Below are 13,885 nucleotides of genomic sequence, written 5' to 3' on the forward strand. Positions count from 1 at the left end.
CAATAAATATCAACATTTTCAAATATAATTATAGCAACATTCAAATAATAAACCCTGGTTTTATATTAAAATTGGGACCATACTCAAATATGGTCACAATTTAAGGTACATACATATTTTGTTTATAAATTAAATCTATAAATACATAATAAAAAAATCTCACTACAAAAAAAAAAGATGAGCGTCGACCAAGCTACGAAAAATAATAACTTAAAACCCCTTAAAATTGAAAATAAGTCCTGATATACGCTCATCCAACTGATTAAATCTTCTAGAAAAATCAACGAGATTATAAAATTAGTAAAAAATCAACTTTTTAAGCTTCATATATGTATAGAAGCATACTTGTAATAAAATAATTTGAATTAGCATACATTTACGGACCAGAAAAATGTATTTGGTCAGTTTTACTACAGTAGTACCACAGACTAATAATAATATACTACGTGTAGTTTTTTCGAATTTTAATTGATTAAATTCGATATTTTGCTCTTTTCTTAGTAAAAAATATAAACTATAATCGCAAAAAAATATAGCAGCTTAACTTAAGTTTCAAATAAATATTATATTTAACAAAAGAACGTACTTCTTTCTCTTTCCATCAAATGGAAATGTTCATAACCAAAACGAGATAGATAGCTTATAAACGTTGTTACATCGATTAAGACTCGTAAAATAGTGCATCTCTCTCTAGTAATAGACAATTCAGAAAGAGATGGAGAGATTAACTAAATTGAGCCATACTACACTTCCATAAGAGGAATTTAAATATAACTTAAATTTTCTTCTTTCCTAAAACTAAAAAAAAAAACATAAATATACATTTCAATGTAAGTACTATATTAAACTAAAAATATGCATGCTAAACCTTTTATTCATGCATTATTCAAAAGTAGCTTCATAAATTATTATATAACAAAAACAAAGGCGGAGAGCGAGCGAAGCGAATACGATACTACACTTCCATAAGAGGAATTTAATTATAACTTAAATTTTCTTCTTTCCTAAAACTAAAAAAAAAAAAAACATAAATATACATTTCAATGTAAGTACTAAGTACTATATTAAACTAAAAATATGCATGCTAAACCTTTTATTCATGCATTATTCAAAAGTAGCTTCATAAATTATTATATAACAAAAACAAAGGCGGAGAGCGAGCGAAGCGAATACGATACGGTATTCGCGAATTAATTATTAAATACATACACCCATATTTTTTGTGCTACTTTATTTTTAAACAATTATATTGAGATTATGAGTATCTTAAGACTACGCAACTTTTATTATATTAATTTATCTTTTCAAAATAGAACTTAATTTTAACAATATATTACATATAATATTATATTTATATCGTTGAAAAAGAACTCTTATCAAAATAAAAATACCTAAAAAACATGCCTTATAGTAGGGAGCCCATGATGCTAAATGTGGATTTACTCGAGCGTCACGGGAACCTATTAGAATTGGTAGATTAGACCATAGCGAGAAAAAAAGGTCCTATAATGTTTTCACTTTTAGCGGTGGGGAAGGGTTTTTTGATTTTTTTTAATTTAAAAAAGAAAAAAAATGGCTTGGAAATACTCAAGCGCATTAGATATTGATACTTTGCATGCTCCAGGACGTCACTGAAATAAAGTATACGTTAATCTGACGATTTAAGTGGCGATTTAATCGCTATGAAGGAAGGGTAAAAAATTAAAGTAATATTATTCGAGCGCGTCAGATTAACATATGGGGGGGTTAATTACAATATAAGAAGTCCCCATTTCACTAATCTGATGATTCGAGCTCAACCTTAGGGAATTATGGATTATTCAATTTTCCAGCGGGGCCCCTGAGCGCACCCACCAACCATAACTGCTCATATTGACTAGAGGTACTAATGAATACCGTCCGTTATAGCACAGGTTATAGTAATCTGACGCGCTCGAGTAAATCCCAAAATCCCCTCTTGGGCTCCCCTACTATTAGCAATGGCACTATCAATGTAGGTTTTTTTCTAAAAAAAACATTATAATAACTGAAAATTAAATAATATAACAAACTACATAATAATTAATAAGTATATCGTTTAATTCTGGTTAAACTTTACTTGGCAACTTTTAAAGTTCCCTATTAATTAACTAATTACAAGTTAGAAGGCTAGTGTTGCCAGGTTTAATAAAAAAACTAAATACTAAAAATTTAATAACCTAACGAACAAAATAATATGAATATCGTTCAATTCCGGTTGTCCTACAACCACTTTGCTTGTCGACTCCATTACTAGCTCCCTATTAACTAACTTCAAGTTAGCGCTATTGGGCAATAAATCTAGTGTCGCCAGGTTCAATTTGAGGCAATTTAAATGGTTTTTAAATGGCAAGTTTGGGGGTAAAGGCTCTATATTGCCTTGCCATGTGTGTGGTTCTCCGGTCACTTTGTTGTAAATGGTAATTGAACCTGTATTTTTTATTATGTTCGGTGATGGTGACTGGAAAAGATTTTTATTTGTTATTTAAATGCAAATTACAAAAAAACTGAAATAATTTGGAAATAAAAATTGATGTATATTTTATAAACTTGGATGATATGGGATAGATACGATGATATGCTGATAAAATATCATATTATTACAATAGTAAATAGTTATTACTTAAAAAACTAAGTAATTTTTGTTACAAAAAAGTTATTATTTGGTTTGTAATTCAACAATCACGTCGCATCGATTTCATATCTTTTCCACATAAAGGAATCTCAGCGAAATATAAAAAATCACCATATAAAATTCACTTAAATCAAAAAATTGGTATATAAGTAAAAAAAAATCTACTACAGAATCACAAAAATTCATCAAAAAAATAGTTACTATGAAAAAAGTACAAAAAAATGAAAATACTTACCGACAAAGTGACCATAAAACAGTCCGGATCTTCATACTTAGCACTTAAAACATAGAACGACGAATTGTACTCTATCACTTTGCTATGCCACATCGAATTTGATATCCCATTTTGAACAAGACTTCCCATAGTGAAGCTTATATTCCATTCAGACTTATTCTGCTTTATTATTTGTTCTGCGTGCTCCTGAAATTTTTTTTTTTTCGTTTAATAAGGTTTTTTGTGGACTTACTACTATTATAAAGCTGAAGAGTTTGTTTGTTTGAACGCGCTAATATCAGGAACTACTGGTCCGATTTGAAAAATTCTTTCGGCTTTTAGAATAAGTTTTGTTTGTATATACAGGGTGTCCCACCGTTGGTATACTAAGCTCAAAGGAGGTTATAGTCTTGCATACGCTGAGCAAGTTAAAAATACTTATAAAAATCCAGACGCATTTTTTTTTCAAATAGATGAATTCTTAAAACTCTATAACAAGCAACCCGCCCAACTTTGCCACCAGCACGTGAGCTATCGTTTAAGATTATGTTTTCATACACAAAATGCTCACATTAGCGAAGCAGTATATGCCGGCTGCGCGAACCTAGAGACGAAAAAATTAGCAAAAAATTTTTGACGTTATTTTGTTGTTTAAGTATTTTTTACGTATTCGGTGTATGCAAAACTACAAGTTCCTTCGCGCTTAGTATACCTATAGTGGGACACCCTGTATAAATAAATAAAAAAGCGAACCTTTCTCAAATGGTCCTCCATTATAACAGTGGGTCCAGCCCAGTTGCAGAGCGCGCACAATATCTTCTTACTGTCCATTCCGATGCGGTCCAAATAATCCTATGCAAATAATAATATATGTATTTATTTATTCATTTCTGATTCCTTACTGCTATTCTTACAATAATTACATCATATTAAATCAAATACGCCTATTAAAAGGAATTCCACTAATAGAATTATAAAAACACTAGTGGTCCGCCCCGGCTTCGCCCGTGGTACCTACATGTTTAAATTATCCTATCTCTCAAGTTGGATCGAACTGCTCATGGTGTGCGATTCGATCCAACTTGAGAGATAGATTGAGAGATAGAGATAGATTTTATTATAATCGGTTAAGTGGTTTAGGAGTCCATTGAGGACAAACATTGTGACACGAGATTTATATATATTAAGATATGACAAAGAAAATCGAGAAAGGTAGCAATTCACTACAGTTAACAATTTTAAAAAGAAAAGAAGATGATATATTATGTACGTGAAAATAATAAACATTGTACTTGTGATGAGTGTCGGTGTAGGTATGGTGTGTAGTCTGTTGTGAGCGAGTGAGAGTATATACTTTTTGGTTCTAAATTCCTTTTTTCTATTAAAATAATACATATAAAAAAGAGCGTGTGTGCCGAGCACGTGTAAGAAATGAAATTTCTTTGGCAAGATTCAGAGATACCAAAATCGTCGCCCTACTCCATGACGTGAGGCACGACCTTGAAATTTTACTCTCAACGCGCCTAAAGAAGTTTCAATGCAAAAAAACTTACGCCATCTTGGCTAATAATTTCCAACGCATCTTCCACCATTTCAGGTATAGTGACGGAAGCGCCGATATCCTGGCTCGTGTCCACAGACGATACCGACGAATTGTATAGTTCTGAAAATAGTGAGAATTATTATTATCTACAATAATCATATTATAAAGCTGAAGAGTTTGTTTGTTTGAACGCGCTAATCTCAGAAACTTCTGGTCTGATTTGAAAAGTTCTGTGTCGGTGTTAGATAGCCCATTTATCATGGAGCGGAGCCACGCGGGTGAAACCCCGGAGCATAGCTACTTAGTAATTATGATAATTGGGCCAACCGAAACTAGCTTTTAAATAAAAACAATCATCAAAATTGGTTCAACAATCAAAGGTTCTTAAGTAACGAAAACAAGGTACTTAAAAAATACATTCGAATTGAGAACTTCCTTCTTTTTATGAAGTCGGATGAAAATTAATAGCTTCAGTATAAAACTAACAGTTAAAAAATAAATTATTATTATATCACACAAATATATTTCGCCTGGTTTTAATACAGATATCTGAACTAAACTTCATAGAAGTCATTCTGAACGTTTTTGCTTACACACAAATATCTAAAAATCAAAACAAAAAAAACTTGAGCGATGTCAAAGGACATCCGGATGGAACGAAGTGTTAAGTTAGAGGGAGACAGACAGAGAACCACGCGCACGCCGCACAACTCTAGGCAAAAAGTGTCGTGACAACTTTTCGTAAGATTTTTTTCCGTCTAGCCCCCTTTCATAACGCGCGATAAGGAACTTCGTTCCAAAAGAAAAAAAAATACCTTCAGAATACAAAGAATCCTGTTGCATTTCCTGTTTAGAACAAGACGAGTCGTTCACAAAATGTTGGTTCATGTCGTTGCGATCGAAACTCTCTGAATTTGCTGTCAATTTAATAAAAAAAAGTATTAGAACAACAATTTTATGTTCGCTGTTTGTAGGTACAGTACGATTCAAAATTAATGGCGGCTCGGAACATCGTACGATCCGATGCGCAGAAAACAATTTTAGATGGGACCTGTGCGCACCCGCACTCGCACCTGCACTTAACTTCCGAACCGCCATTAAGTTTGAATCGGACTGTATAATATAAAACACTATTCGATAATGAGCCGCTTGTTGGGAATCCGCTCAATTAAAAAAAATTGGTATAAAATTATTAAGAAGCCTATTTTACTGGGTAAAGGCAGATTATTGTCGGTCGGTGTAGATTATGAGTTTACACTTAAGAACCAAATAAAAAATCTTGACGTCTTGATTGGCTATCCTTAATTTATTAAATAATAAAAAACAAAAAAATACATAATGGTCCGGGAGCCAGCAGCAGATTTTATGACCAAGTTCCTCTCAAGAGATAATTCGTCAGACGCATGAGAGTATAGTATTATAAAGCCTCGTGAACGTCAGCTGGAGCTCGGTTGGGGGGAAGAGCGGTTGTAGCCTCCCGTATCAGCTGACGGTTTTTCCACCAAGATACAGCCAGCTGACATATATATTTATCCACAGTTACATATAAGCTATCATCAGGTAAATTTTTGTTTGAGAGGAAATAACGGAAAATAAATTTTTCTTTAAATTTAACTTTCATGTTCGAGACACCAGCTGACGTATAATACACCATGTTGTAACCAGCTGACTATTTTTTTTCGTTGAGATATTGGGTTAGCTACAATTTGACAAATTTTTAGCTGAGAGGAAATGAATGTATGAATGTATTTTTTTTCCTATGTGCGTGGGAGGCTACAACCGCTCACCCCCCCAACCGAGCGCCAGCTGACGTTCACGAGGCTTTATAATACTATACTCTCATGCGTCTGACGAATTATCTCTTGAGAGGAAATAGTTAACCAAATTTGCACCTGGCTCCCTAACCATAAAATAAGTTTTTCACAAACAGTATCAGATTTTTTTAACAGTAAGAAATACCAATTAAATAAAAGCAATAACATTAAAATAACTCACAAGGATAACTGTGCAATAGAGGCATAGATGCGGCAGATGGTTGTACTTTCCTGTAAGCCATGTGGTAGTAAGCAGACAAGCGGACATACAGCATTTATATATGTAGTTATTATGTGTGATGTTACAAAGTAGGATACTCGACCAATAAATATAAAAAAATGAAATTTAAAACCTATTCCTAAAAGCATGCTCAAATAATTTTTAGTCAAGTACCCTCTTTAAGTGGAAAAAAAAAGAAAATGAAAAAATTGTCTGCAAAAAATTATATGCACAGAAATGATATAGGTACAAGGAACATCAACTCATGTTTATAAAATGAGAGATGAAATTAAAATAAGAAAAATAGTGCTCATGACATGATAATGATGGAACACAAACAGAATAGACATTAGACATCTATTATAATATAAATTCAAATGTGTCCAAGTAGAAAGCACTAATAATTTTAAAATTAGTAACATTTTATGTGATTTTATACACAAGACAAAAGTGGTATAATTGTGTAAATTAGAACATGAGATGGTTTATTTTGAAAATGAAGCATTTATAAGCATTAAAAATAATAAGTTTAGGCATTAGTTGAGTGATACTGACGCTAAAATTTCATTCAAATTAATTCGGCCATAGCAAACCATACACACATACAAATATACAAATACTTACGTCAACATAACTGTCTGTGTACTGAACACGCTTATAGTGTGAGCCGCAGTTGCCTTTTGTAACAAACCATTTGCTAGTGAAGTAGTTTTGAATGAATAAAAGTTTTCCAACATTATTGGATTAGGGTTTGGAATGTATGTTGTGTACATTGGAACTGAAAGACAAAAAAAATTCAATTAAAGTACATTAATTTTAGGGTGGTATGTCAAATATAAAAAAAAAAAAAAACAAATATTTTAGGACAATTTTCACACATGGCACAACCTGATCCCATACTAAGCTTTCGCTCGTGTTATGGAAACCAGATGGCTGATAAACATACATATATTTTTAAATAAATACTTATATAGATAATTAACACCCAGACACAGAGCAAGCATCTAGTTTTATCACACAAATATTTGCCCCGGGTGGCAATCGAACCCACAACCTCTGGCTTGGAAGGTAGGGCCACTAGTCACTACCAACCAAGTCAACCGGTCAGTCAATATATTTTACTGATTAACCAAAATATACAAATAATTGCCATGATTTAGTTGTTAACATGTGTGGACATGAGTGGCACATTAATATTTTTTTTATCACTGCTAAATGGTCCTCTAAGTTCTAACTAATGTAAAAAAAATTCAAATTTTGTTGAAACTTTGACTGGTAGATAGCTCAGTTTAGGAGAAATAACTGGAGACTACTCTTATTTTAGATAATTACTAGAATTTTCATGCTACAATAACTAAAAATAATAAGTCAAAACATTCACTTACTTCTCTCATACTCGCTAACTGCTACATGCAATGGTTGCGTATAATCCCTGCCGTTAAACTTACTGAACACATCAATGATTCTCGGCAGTCTACTTTCATGCTTCCACATTGTGTCTTCAGCTCTAACTTCACTACAGCAACTATCTATCAAATTATTCACTTCACTAAACTTAGAATCTGTTATCGAGAGATTTTCTACCAAATTATTATTAACCGGTGTATTTTCTTCCAGATTGTTTAGTATGTCTTCAGTGTCGTCTGTTTGTGTTTTACATTCGTGAGTACGTCTTTCGACGATAGCGTTTATTATCGATATTGTTCCGTCCTTTCGTCGCAGGCTCACTCCATTTGTCTGTACGTCGTTTTGTATTGGATATATTCCGCTTAATGTTCTTTGACGCTTTGCTGGAGACTGTGATTGTGTACTCTGTAATATTTATAGGTAACTATTATATTAATATCAATTTTAATTTAACCCTTAAAGCTTTTCTGTCACTTTTTTAGTACATGTACTTATTGCCGTGTAAATCTTGAACGTTCCAAAAAATCTAGAAAATTGACTACGTTGGAGAAAGTACGATAACAATCCTTTATTTTTCTCCTACATGCCAATTATAGAGAACATTTGATTCGTGTGCTAGGTGACTGTTGAATTTAGGGATTCCCGGAATTAGTGATGGTTTGTGTTTCTGGTCAATAATAGCTTTAATGAAATAGTTTCCATGTTTGATTTCTATTGATTTAACTTTCAGGTGAGATAAACTGTTGTTTTTGCTCTAAAGATTATGAGATATTCAAATAATTCTATGACAAAATATTCGAAATATAGCTGGTCCGTTTTTTAGGACAGTGCCGTAGATACAGGTAACTAAGAACCCATTGGCATGTCCCAAGAAACGGACGTTGCCATGATTCGTACTTTAATAAAATATCACTTTTATGGGATTTTCTTGCTTTAGAGTCTTTAATTATATGTAGAATTATTTTTAATTAAGTTCAAAATGATGAATATTATCTAAGATCAGTTAAATCTGTTGGGTCTACAATAGAACCGGGAGTTCCTCGACCTCCACATGCATTTCGTCTAAATGTCCTAATCATCGGCCAAATATCACTTCACATTTAGAAAAACCATTATCATTTGTATTAAATGAAACCAAAGGTTGCTTGACACGAAATAATAAATGTTATTTAACATTCCACACAACTAAATAGTGTGATTGAGCTCGAGAGGGCTCAATTATCATTTGTTAGGTATTTAATTAAAATTGAAGAATTTTTTGTTATAATAGATAGTGCAAATACTGTGTGACAATAAAACAATAAAATGCTACTTGAAATTGTTTTCAATTGTGTTATATTAAGTGAATTTTATTTTTTTTTTCATTCTTATTTTATGAGCTGTATGACAGCGTTGTCCGTTTTTTGAGACAGCAATGAAGACGGGGTTCTTGGCAAAGGCCGTTTTAACGGACATCCTGAAAAACTTACTTACAGAAAATTTATTTTATTTTTTTCTCTACTATAGTATTTTTTGATCAATAACTATCACTAAAACCAATTCAGGTTATATCTGGGTACATTATTTCAGGGCGTGCCGTGTTAAGGGTTAAATTATTCATTTACTCTATATTGTACAACAGTCTTACGAAATAAAGTAAAACATTCAAAATGTATGTATAAATGGCGGCCTTTTCTATCAGTATCGCGGCGGATCTTAAATATAGTAAATGTATCATCTAGAGAACATAATTTGAAACTACAGAGATTGCTTTACAGCAATAAGGCCGCCTTTTGTGCAAAATTTAATTTGTATGTACCTAAGGTCCATTCAGATTGTTTTGTACAGTAAAGCATTAATTAAATTATTAATAAATAAAAAAAATATTTCAGTACATTTTTCACACACGGAATGACCTAATCCCATACTAAGCTTTTGCTTGTGTTATGGAAACCAAAGGGCTCATAAACAAACATATATACATTTTAAATAAATAATTAATAGATATATAAATCTCGTGTCACAATGTTTGTCCTCAATGGACTCCTAAACCACTTAACCGATTATAATAAAATTCACACGCCATGTGCAGTTCGATCCAACTTCGCGTTGTCACGGCATCACGTGTGAACGGCTGAACCGATTTCGATAATTCTTTTTTTATTATATTCCTTGAAGTACGAGGATGGTTCTTATGTAGAGAAAACATAAATATGTACCACGGGCGAAGTTGGGGCGGACCGCTAGTAGCATATACAACTGCATTATAAACTTACTTCATTGTGATACATATGATGGTGATGTCTCACAGGTGTTAGTGTCGTCAACGGTTGCAATTGAACAGTTAACTCAGACAATTGGAACGAATTCTGCCGACTCACTATTTTCATACATCCACCTGAGGTATGAGCTTTTATAACATCTGTAACGTTTCTTATATTTCGACCTTTACATGAACGTAACATTCTAATAGGTTCGGCGTTAGGGCTTCCGTTTAGACGTTTTAATAAACTGCGGCGTTTGCTTAATCGCTGTAGCGTTAGCTGGTTGTGTTTAGGTGTTGCTGTTTTAGGTGGAGAGTATAATAGTCGCTTTGCTATTATGTTTTCTGTGTCCTGGAATTAGAAAAGATAGAATAATAACTACATAGTATAAAACAAAGTCACTTTCTCTGTCCCTATGTATGCTTAAATCTTTAAAACTACGCAATCAATTTTGATGCGGTTTTTTTAATAGATAGAGTGATTCAAGAGGAAGGTTTGAGTATATAATGTATCAGGTTTTAGAAAAAGCGGGCGTAGCCGCGGACGGAAAGCTAAAATAGCATAATAAAAGCATTTGCATTGCAATTCGATTATTCTAGAAAAGTACAAAATAATTATTCCAGAGTAGTGTAAGACATGTAGCAAGCATAATAACTAACCCAAGTCTATTCAGATGTGATAAAGACACACAAACCATTCATTTATAATATTTTTGTATTACATTAAACTTTCTGTTCATACAGAGGCATGTAAATATATAATAAAACTCAAAGGTGACTGACTGATATAGTGATTTATAAACCCATAGTCCAAACCACTGAACTGATTGGGCTGAAATTTGACATGCAGGTAGATGTTAGGGTGTAGGCATCCCCTTAAAAAGGATTTTGATAAATTCTACCCCTTAGAGGATAAAATAGGGGAAAAAAGTTTGTATGAAACTGTCAATTTTAAACCGATGGGATTGAGACTTTACATTCTTAAAGCTACTTTGATGTAAGCGGATGCTTAGAAGGGATTTTTATAAATTCTACCCCTAAGGAGATAGAATAGGGGATGAACATTTGTATGAAATAAATGTTACGACGTAATCATCTGCTAAGAAAGGATTTTGATCAATTCTACCCCCAAGGGGATAAAGTTAGAACCCCCAAAAAATCTATACCTAATCTATAATAATACTCCATAACGCAAGCAAAGCCACAGGCAAAACCTGGTTCTTTCATAACATTACATTAATTTACCTTCATAGTTTTCCTTTTACTCTGCCTACGAATCTGAGATGATTTAGCTCTTTCTTGTTTAACTTTAGCTATGATTCTTTTCACTTCATCTTCTTTGCACCGCTTTCTGGCTACGATCAAATCTATGAGATATATTTTCTGAAAATATAATTAATTATTATTTTAAAAGATATTTTATAAACTTTGTTTTTTAAACAAGTTATTAAATTCTAAATTAAAAACAAAACTGTGATTTTTGAATATCTTCAATCTCTATTATTAATGTATTTTGTAAACTACCCTACATAAATTTATGATTTTATCACATTTATCAGCTTTAATAGCAATGAATTAACAAAAAATTGTATGCATTATCAGTGCACTACTTTTATCTTTTTAAATTAATACCATTTTCTAAAATTAATGACGTCAGTGATAGTGTTTATAGTAAACTACAAACAAAAATTCATGGTTAGATAAAAATAAAATGTAAATATTAAAATGTTTAATCTTTGGCTTTGAATTTGATGTAAAATATTATCAATATACATTTTATACACTTATTAAATACTTTGCTGTGATAACATGAATTTTAGATGGAAATCTTTCAAGGAAATTTTTCAAGGCTTATCTTCAATTCCTTCCAAGAAAATAAAAGGAATTGAATCCCCAATTAAGATATTAAACGAAAATTTAAATCCTCTTACTTATTTTTCCCATAATTTAATTAAGTATGGACAGTGCTAGTCGTCCGCTAAACGGATGAATAAAATAAATTAGTTGTCCGATTACCGGATGAATAAAATAATTTATTCGTCCGATAACATCTATTTATCTATATAGTTAGGTTATCAGGGTTTCTTTAGAGAATTGCCGCACGTATTATAGGTTTTTTGTGGGGGGAGGAGGGGGGGGACCCTCCCACCAAAAGGGGAAAGTTAGGAAACCAATCGTTTTGGAGAAAATCAATTTTCCTATTCTAACCTCAAAATGTATGGAATTGGTGTAAAATCATTGTAACTAAGCATTAGACGATAGTAACAAAAATTTTACGATACATAAATAAAATACAAACAAGTTGTGAAAACCTACGTAGTTTTTTTTATTTGAGTGGGAATCGCCCTAAAGTCGCTTCTGGCGCTCGTCGCTTCGCTCCTCGCTACCTATTTGGATATTAAAAATAAAAGTTTCATAGTTTTTTAACGTACGTAGATTTTTTTTTTGTGGGAATCGCCCTAAAGTCGCTTCTGGCACTCGCCGGCCGCTGCCGCGGCATGCTCGCTTCGCTCGCTCGGCTCGTGCGGCAGTTCAAGAGTTAACCTAACACGCTCGTCGCTTCGCTCCTCGCTACCAATTTGGGTATTAAAAATAAAAGATTAATAGTTTTAAAAAGCCAACCCAGGTTATCTAGTAATCCCTAGTAATCTGAATAATCGGACGATTAAATTATTTTATTCATCCGGTAATCGGACAACGAATTTATTTTATTCATCCGTTTAGCGGACGACTAGACACTTCGATTAAGTACAGGAATCTATAAGCACATAATTAAGATCGATTAAATAAAGATACACTTACAAATCCAAATAATAATTAAACTCACCTTGAAATTGGATGGTAAATTCAAGGCTTTTGTCATTTTTTGAAGATAACGGTATGGTCTATTTTCCAGACCAATTCTTACAGATTTTTCATGATTTTCCATCGTTTCTTTTTGTTTTTTGTCACACATTTGCCATGAACACGCACATATAAAGTTGGTCTTGGTAGAATAAAGTATTATTGAGGTTAGGTACCGTAACTATAATTATTACAATACCCCCAGCCCCCAATAAATTAATGAGTAGGTAATTTCACCACAGAACGAGATTTATGATTATCAGCTTCGATATAACTTATAAATTACTTGAATTATCGTAATTAGCGTTAATTTTACTACCCTTTGAAAGTAAATATTAGTATAGATAAATATTAATTTAAGAACACAGTTTCTGTTTCTAGAAAATTTAAAATTCGAAGACAAAACCTTATGCCGCGTCTACACAATATATTCTGTCATCTGTGACATATCCAATGTGTGTACTTGTGTAGAACTCGGGCGTCTTTCTTACCGCAGAGGGTAGAATTAAAAAAATTGACGATTTAAACTACCCAGTGCCAGACTATATTTTTACTTGTGATTATTTTGTGTATCGGTTTAGTTTAGTTCGGATAGTACAGAGCAAGAAACCAATGCAAACTTAGCACACCATCAATGGAATTTTGGGTCGAAAATGACCTTGATCGATAGGTCTCCGTTAGGTCCTTTAAGGTCCCACAATTTTTTCGTTAGGTACCCTTTAGTTTTTTTTAAATATTTTTTTTTAATTTTGGGTAAGTATAAAAAAATTACACTTTAGCACCTCATCCATAGCAAAATTGGCTAATTTTATCAAAATCGTATTCTTTACCGTTAGGTCTGTATAGGTCCATCATTGAAATTGTTAAATTATTTATTTTATTAAAATTATAAAATAATTAAAACCTGCGCATGCGCCTTAGAGCATTAAGGCATGCGCACATCATACA

At 32.5% G+C, this 13,885-nt stretch overlaps 1 protein-coding gene across 1 annotated transcript; it reads right to left on the minus strand.

Annotated features, from left to right (window-relative positions):
• Positions 1–188: 188 nt before the first annotated feature.
• Positions 189–13,263, minus strand: LOC149911364 (uncharacterized). The gene is made up of 11 exons (XM_090105689.1): positions 12,921–13,263; positions 11,339–11,476; positions 10,107–10,445; positions 7,830–8,256; positions 7,069–7,222; positions 6,406–6,455; positions 5,226–5,327; positions 4,421–4,530; positions 3,621–3,719; positions 2,889–3,074; positions 189–2,479 (listed from the first exon to the last, which is right to left on the minus strand). The coding sequence occupies exons 1-11, from the start codon at positions 13,047–13,049 to the stop codon at positions 2,183–2,185; spliced, it is 2,031 nt and encodes a 676-aa protein (XP_089961815.1). The 5' UTR covers positions 13,050–13,263; the 3' UTR covers positions 189–2,182.
• Positions 13,264–13,885: the final 622 nt, after the last annotated feature.

Source organism: Colias eurytheme, chromosome 1 (assembly GCF_061535395.1).
Source record: "Colias eurytheme isolate Ceu_HAF_F1 chromosome 1, ilColEury1 Martin Lab GWU primary, whole genome shotgun sequence".
NCBI lineage: Eukaryota > Metazoa > Arthropoda > Insecta > Lepidoptera > Pieridae > Colias > Colias eurytheme.